Source organism: Condylura cristata, unplaced genomic scaffold (genome assembly GCF_000260355.1).
Source record: "Condylura cristata isolate star-nosed mole 26May11 unplaced genomic scaffold, ConCri1.0 scaffold00021, whole genome shotgun sequence".
NCBI lineage: Eukaryota > Metazoa > Chordata > Mammalia > Eulipotyphla > Talpidae > Condylura > Condylura cristata.
In genome coordinates, this window is record NW_004567122.1 from 12,225,327 (window position 1) to 12,233,510 (window position 8,184).

Sequence of the window (8,184 nt, forward strand, 5' to 3'; positions counted from 1 at the left end):
CTTCTACGTCCCTCAGAAATACATCCCCACGTGGTGAAGCCTCTAGCCAGTCACTGATTCTGTGGGGTGGCCTTCATCCCCATTTCCTCAGCCACAGTCTCCCCAGGGGCCACACCATCTAGGTACACATTTCCAACCCACCCATCTGCCATTGCTCCTTTGCAAAACCGTGGTATGAACTTCGGGTTATTTTGTCTAAAGAGGAGTTAGCTTGCGCTGACCGACTGTCTCTCTCCTTTCAGCTACAACGGTTTTTCAGTAACATGTTGGAGGATCACCAGCGGCTCACAGTTCACGCCAAATTACAGACAATAAAGAACGAAAATCTGAAAAACAGAAAGCGCATTGCCAAGATCGCTGCATGGTTGCGGAAACATGTAGTCTAGCGCCGGCCACCTCTCCGCTCATTAACATCCGGTTTGCTCACAGCTGTGCGCAAATGTGTGCGTCTGGGCAGCCACACGTTTTATTATCTGTGTTTCCCTCCCTCGTACTCCTCAGCGTCCTGGCTGCCTCACACCGTCATGTCTGGCCCCGAGGCCAGAGGGCTTGCTGGGGATTCCAGCAACACGGCTGTATTTCTGGGGGAGAGTTCCCTTCATGATGGGCTATTAAACCACAGAATTGACTTTAAATGACTTGTAAAAACAAATCTACCTTAGGAAGTCTTTTCAGTTGTGTGAAAGCCCATGGAACATTAAACCATCAGCTCAACGAGCACATTCTTTTTTGACGGAAGTACAGATTTGCAATACTCTAGGGCCTATTTAGTTTAGTATTTGGAAGAGTGGCAAATAACATGTGAGGACAAAGAAACAGAAACTGGGAAAATAATATTCGACAGAAGACAGGAAAACCAAAGAAAAGCAAGCTTTATAAAGTTAGGAACACAATTTCATTGGCCACGTTAAATGCTCTACAGGCAAGAAGTGTGTCTCTTCCTCCCCGTCCTCTCTCCACACCCACCACAGCTGAGTTAGGGTGTCATGAAAGGCGCCGGATTGTAGGATTTGTGAAGCAGCCTTAGGACTAAGGGTGTGGAGGCCAGATGGGGGGGAAGGCCCTGTTCTCAGGCCCTAAGCTGTGTTCCCCTGTGGCTCAAAACACTCTAACAGCCAAAGTGTATGAGCAAAAATAATGGTGTTAAAAGAGAAGAGCCATTTGGGGCCATCTTCAGCACAAAGGGAATTCATCAAATAAAGGGAACCAGAAGGACTAACCAGGTTGACTCTTTACAGCTGGGCACTCAGGGGATTTAATTTGAGAGGTTGTTTCACTTGGTGTAGTTGAACCTACTTGTAATTTGTAGTTTACTTTTAACATTTTCATCAGTCACAATGGATGGGATTAGCTTCGTTCTGTTACCCCTATGAAGTCAGGACAGCTGAAGTATCATCCAGCTCTAGACTCTGTGTGCATAGGATTTAAACTTTCTTACTTTGGGGTTTGTTTTTGTAGTATGGGGGTAAAACTACAGCTCTCCTGTCTACCTCAGAGTGGTATTATAAAGATGAAGAAATATATCAATTAAAAGTCTTTGAATATGTTACATAAACTCAAGGTAATATGACCTAGGTTTTCTCCCCGTCTCATGTCTACGTTAAACAGGGCAAATTACAGGGCAAAACAAACATTCACTTTCCCATTTGATTCAGAAAAAGGTGGACGACAGGCTGTGGAACGTGGCCATGTGGATGAACCGAAGCGTAGTCTCCCTGCACCTGTCCATGCCTTATAGACCAAATATAGAAATTTGGAACTTAAACAATAAAATTATCTCCATGTCTTCACATTGCTGTTACATGGGAGGTAGTTTCCTAGGTTTTCATCCATCTTCATTCTGTATTTCCTGTGATCCCTCTGATCACAGTCTCATCTTTTGGTAATCATGTCACATGCCTCAGACAGGGCTCTGATGCCTGTTGGGCAGTGCCAGTGCTGCTGATACAACCAAAGGGCTCTCCAGACTGTTTCTTTTTTTAAAAAAAGATTTATTTATGTATGCATATCAGAACTGGGGGATAGGCCAGAGGTGTGGGGGATAAGACGGTTCACCAGAGACAGAGTGGGGAGAAAAACAGGCACAGAAGTACACTGCAGAGGGGAGCAGTGGGCAGACAGGAGAGGTCTGCTGGGCCATGTGGGTCACCTCCCTGGCTGGGGATCGAACTCGTGCTGCAGTGGCTGCCAATAGCTTCAAAGTGCTGTGCTTTAACCCATTGTGCCACCAGGGAGGGCCTCCAGACCATGTCTTGACAATGTAAGACCTTTATATTTTTAGATGTGTAATTACTACACAGCACCAAACGTGATTATCCAAAACCTGACGCCCACATATTTGGTTGATAGACCTCTCTCTTTAAATGTGGAAAAGAATTTTTAATAATGTACTTTATTTTTCCTTTCAAGAGGCCAATTATTCCAGAGAAGCCTTACATTTTATTATATCCCACCTTACCCACCTTTTATACTGCGTATAAAAAGAATTGTTCATTGACTACTGGAAGCAATACTGAAGCAGATTTTCCTCAATGCTGCAGAAAGTTCATTGACATATAAGCCAACTCTTCTGTTTGTACCCCAACTTCACATTGTTCATTCCTAAAGAAGATAGACAATGCATTCATAAATTTTTGTGAATTAGAAAGTAAAGTTTTCTTCACAATCTTGGGCATCTTCTCTGCTCCAGTCCATTGGGTGACTTTCCAATGTTGATTTCAAGTAAAAGAGCAAATGCCTCCGTCTTAAAAACTCAAGCTCTTCTGTAACTTGAGCTCTGATGCTAACCTGTACCTCGTTTATCTAGATGAATGAAGAAGCAAAATGAACAAGATTCAATCAAGAGGTCTTGATTTTTTTCCTGTTTGCTCCGATGCATGCTGTCTTTTTTGATCCATTCAAGCAATATCTTCAGGGTAACTCACAAGTCCCCTCCCTCCACACAAAGAATCATGTGCAATAACCTGCATTTGCCCCCATTCACACCTAGCCTGTAACTTGCTCTCTCTCTAATTCAACATCCACAAAGGATTCTTCCCAGCTCACATTCGAAGGAGTTATTTGGCCTCTCCCCATCTGTTGAGAAGAGGTAAGGCTGTGCTAATGGGTTTCTACAACCTACAGGAGCTGCAGTAACTCCATGACCTGGGAATGAGGTGTAGAAGCTGAAGCAGATGAAGGATAATGTGCATTGGGGTGCAGCAGGGTGAGGGATATTAGGGGCCCAGGCCTCATTGAGACGATTGTCCAAAGACTGCCCCATGAAAGAACAGAGTGTTCATCAGATCAGCAGAGAAGGCCTTCATATTTGCTAGGCCAGAGAGTGGCTTCCAGCACCCAGAGGGAGGGCAGACAAGGGACGGGCTTCATCGAGATGATGTCTTCCTCATCTCTTCCCCACCCCCAGCTTTCAACACACAATGCCAATTTTAGAGAAAATATACTCACGTTACAAATAGGTTCTGAGAGAAGTTATGACCTCCCCCGTCCAGCAGAGAAGAGAGGTGGGCCCCCAGAAAATGCTGCCCTTTAGAATGAGCCCCCTTGCTACGGTCTCATCCTTGAAATACCCCAGGAGGGGAGCAGCCATCAGGATCCAGTCAGAACAAAAAGCAAATAAATGGCTTTTGTTGTTATTTGTTCTAAAAAAAGAGATTTTTAAAATTATTATTAGTTTTATATGTATTTGACATCATTCTTCCTTTTGTACAATGCATGCTTTCTCCTTTCAGGTATAGCCCCCACAAAGTCCGCAGCATCACCATAGTCCCTTGTGGTCTTCCTTCTCCTGTTCTGGCCCCTTTCCCTCCTTCTCCCCTGACTAATAGTTCTGCCTGTTAATTTTAACAAAGAGCTTTAGTTAGGAATTTGTTCATTGGGAATTAGAGAAGTGAGAATGAAAAACAAGAGTCCAGATTCTAGCACAGGAAGTAGTTCACCCCTCTGGTTTCCAGAATATGGGGCAAATGCTGAAGTGAGGAGACTGCAGATTTTAAACTGGGGGGCACAGGACTTTGCTTTCATGGAACCCACCCTCATGCCTCTCTCCCAAGCTCAGGGCCTGCTCCCACTTGAGGCTGTGAAAGTGGACTGTGACCAGGTAGCCTGCAAAGCAACTTCCAGAATCTTGGAGTACTGCCTCTGAGGTTCTCTGGCCCGGGAAGCTGCCATCAGGTCCCACTGCCTCGCTGTCAGCAGGTTCTTCCCAGCAGGAAGGCTCTTGGCTTCCTACCTCACTGTGACCAACCACAGGAGACTGATGAATCGTCGGATTGATCCGGGACGTTGATCCGGGACGTGCCGGGAGGGTACTGTGCTCAACGCCAAGGACAGTGCCGGGCCGACTTCAGAATCCCACTCAGAGAGTTTTATTTTCTGGGAGTTTGCAGGTGTGGAAACAGCTAGACCCCTTTTCTTGAACTGGGAAAACTTATAGTCAATAGTTATATGAGGAACTGAAGAGGCAGAAAAAAAAAAATTCCGAGAGAACACCAAGATAGGAACTGCAGGGAATAGCAGGCCCTCTTGGGGGGGGGGGGACAAAAAAGGGTAGATTGGGGTTATTCAGAACCCCGAAGTAGGTGCTGCTGTCTTGAACGCTGAAGGAAAGGGCAGGGCAGAGCTGGAGCTGATCTCTGGGGAGGGCTCTGGCCAGTTGGTTCTGGGGCTGGGACACTGGGGGTGGGGGAACCCTGAAAATGGAATCTTACAGCCCTGTCAGGGTGAATTTGGTAGAAACATTGAGAAAACAGGGACTACTCCAGCCCGCCTGCCTCCGCCAACCTTTCCGTGTCTCTCAGCGCCCCCTGTTGGCAGAAGCCGGTTTGCAAAACCCGAGTCCAACCTCACGCAGCCCAGGATAAAAAACGGAGATTTCGGATTAATAACCGACTCAGGTCAGTATAGTTGCATGATTTTTTTTTTTTTAATTCACTGGAAAACAAAAACCTGAGGCACAGGCCAGAATTTAAAACCCACCTTGTTTATTGTCAAGCCCCCATTTATTTGGGTATTTTTTTCTTTTACTAGGTAAGTTAGGCCATAGCTAAAATACAGTTTTATGCAGCGAAAACTCATGTGAAGGCTTTCAATTCACACGCATCCACCGGAGACCAGAAAGCTAAGGTGTCAAGTAAGTGTTTCTTTGGAAACAATAGGCAGACACTATCAAAGAAAGCTTTCCCTAAGCGGTTTTTTTTTTTATATAAGGTAAATTAGGATTTGCATGGAAAAGAAGCTTTAGGAAAGGGTACTTGGAGTCTTCTCTTCTGGCACCCCTTTCCTCGTCTGGGAAATGAAAATATTGCCTGCGTTTGTGCTTCTTTCTGGGACATCTTGGACGCCTTTCATGGATCCCACAGGGGTGGTGAAGTCTAGATGGTTCCTTCTTCTATCAGCCATGGGGGAGGGTTGAGGGAGGGTTCTTGCCCCCAACCTCCCCTGGAATCAAGGAGTTCCGGTGTCGTTCCTTTCAAATATCAGGGTTTACTCAGAGAAACATCTACAAAGTAACATTCGAAAAGGCATGGACTATGGCATCTCCAAAGTCCTTTTCATCCACTTTGCTTGTTCCTCAAGAATCTTCTCAGCCCAACTTGCTCTGCGCCGGTGTTCTGTGCATTCCTGATTTATCTCGGAATGACTCCCATTGACTGCACAACCGCTCAACTAAATTATAGTTAACGGCAATGAAAATTAGGGCGCCCATGTCCATTTTGACTTACCCCAAGGAAGAAACTTGCCCTAGAGACACAGCTTTCTTGAAGCAGTAAGGGTTACCGCTTTAAAAAAAAAAATAAAAAAAAAAAAAAAAAAAAAAAAAAAAAAATCGGTTTTAATTCTGGCTGAAGGTTTTTGCGCCATCTGCTGGACATACAGATTTTGGATGTAGTGTGTTCTCAGGAGCATCGTTTAAAATATTAGGACTTGCTTTAAAAATTATAAAATATGTGATTACTATAATAAATAAGTGTAGGAAAGAAGGATAAGACAAAAATGCAGGGATACATGGATTATACACACAGTGTGATTGTAAGGATTTGTTGTTGTTGTTGTTTTAATTGAACTTAGATCAACTCTCAAGTGGTTTAAGTGGTGACAAAGATAAGTAGAAAAGAACACCTGGGAGATACGAGATTCACCAGGAGGGGCTGCCCTGGCCCCTGTCCTGTGTGAGAACTGTGAGTTTTACATCACCTGTTAAGCAGAAACCTATTTTAACAAGGCTGGGGAGTGGATGAGATCCCAGGGAAAGTGGCTTATGTTGCTCAGCCTCTCAGGGAAAGGATCCCCAAGTTACTGGCCCTGAGAGTGAATGTGCCTTCACTCCATCCTGGAGCAGACAGCGGCCCCAAGGGGCGAGTGCTAAGGCAGACGTTGCAGGTTGAAGGGTCTGGCAGAGCTGCCTAAGAAGGGAGAGAAGAGCAGGGAGATGAGGATGCAAATCAACAACTCCTGTGCAGGCTTGGAAACAGAAGGTCTAGTGCTTTCCTTACTGGCCAATGGGAGTGCAGACTGCCTGAGTGGATCCTGGAGGTAGGAGCTTTCCCGCATTCAGTGTCAGGAACCCCAGGATGAAGCTATAGTTAGGCAGGGAAGGAGGCCTGAGTGATGTCATGGGAGCCCTGGGATAGCTGGGGACAAAGTATTAAGGCAATTTCCCAGAGAACTCAGATGGCACTCAGAGAGGTGGAGAGAAGAGATTTCACTGTCACACCAGCGGGCTCAGTGCAATCGGTCCCAAAAGGCTGAAGCCTGAATTATGGGAATGGTGAGGTTTAAACAGGGTGTATGAGGAAAAACTTGTTATTCCATCCATCATAGCACAAGCATCTTTATTGCTGGGAAGGGGGTCAAGTAGGCATAGCTACTACTGTTGACAAGCAATAATAAGGAAGGAACTTTCTGCTCCAGCAAGAGCAGAATCCAAGCAACAGACTCCCCCAAGCAGCAGACCCAGGAAAGTAGCCGGATCTAAGCCGACTTGGGAAACTTCCTGCTTCAAAAGCACCACAAAGAGGTGGGAAGAGAACGTGGCAGGATGTAGCAGGTTCTCAGAGGCTGTAACGAGTCGGAGGTGTGCAGGACAGAAGGCAGAGACACCAAGCTAGGGTCTAACGCTGGTCTGGTCAATTGAGGGGGTGAAAAACAGATGAAAATTCAGTCATTGTACCCAGCAACAAAAGCAGAATCAGAAAAGTACCATTCTGGAATAACTGCTGCCAAGAAGGAGAAACGAGTCAAAAGATGTGTGAGAGCATAGCCACACCTCCGTGGGTCTTCAGCAATAGGCAGTCCGCTGGAGTTAGGTAGTGCCCTGTGAGAGAAAGTAGAAACTCTTTCCTTGGAATTGCAAGCTCTGGACTGGCTTCTGTGCACCACCCCCACCCCAGGGCCCGGGAGTAGACACTGCAGTACTGTGGGAATGCTGAGACCGCCACCTCTGTCCGGGTGGGGGCAGGAACGGAGGGCAGGCAGCTTACAGAGGGCCAGAACAGTCCAGGCTTGACTAAGTCAGCCAGAAGCTTGGGGAAAGCCTGATGCTCAGAGCATCAGGGGCGTCGGGAAAATTTCCTCATCAACATGCTGGAATTGCTCTCCCAGTTCATCCCCGGCCCCTCTTGCCAAAATCTGTCAACAAACAGCTGCCCCAGAAAGACTATCTGTGAAAAGATCACAGATAATCAGCAAGTTTATCTGAATGGGGCTTCAGTGTACACACTGAAATCAAAACCTCATGGCTAATAAGAACTATGGAACAAATACACTATAAAGTAGCAGGAAACACAAATGGAATAAAAAAAATCAGAAAAAAATCCTCTTTGAATGAGGGAGAAGATTCCAAAGAGATTGTAAATGGACAAAAAAAGATAAAAAGTAAACTGGAGTGGCAGAGAGAACTAATGATATTTATATCTGAAAATGTTTATATTAAAGTGGGGAAAGATAGGAAACTAACGAACTAAGCATAGATCTGAAGCCATGGAGAAAATAATATTAAATATAACCAGAATAGGCCCTTCCTGGTGGCACAGCGGGTTAAAGCACTGCACTGAGAAGCTAAAGCCACTTCCGCATAAGTTCGAATCCCGCCCTATCCCGGAGGTGACCACATGGCGTGGCAGACCTCTCCTGACCCGCCCGCTGCTCCCCTCAGCAGTGTACTTCTTAGATCTGCCTGTTCTG

The 8,184-nt window shown here is 45.8% G+C and overlaps 1 protein-coding gene across 1 annotated transcript in view; it reads left to right on the top strand.

Annotated features, from left to right (window-relative positions):
• Positions 1–1,764, top strand: part of LVRN (laeverin) — a 56,068-nt gene extending 54,304 nt beyond the window's left edge. The window contains exon 20 of the mRNA XM_004686495.2: positions 243–1,764. Coding sequence (XP_004686552.1) covers positions 243–386 — 144 coding nt within the window. The 3' untranslated portion in view covers positions 387–1,764. The remainder of the gene's footprint in view (positions 1–242) is intronic.
• The last annotated feature ends 6,420 nt before the right edge of the window (positions 1,765–8,184 follow it).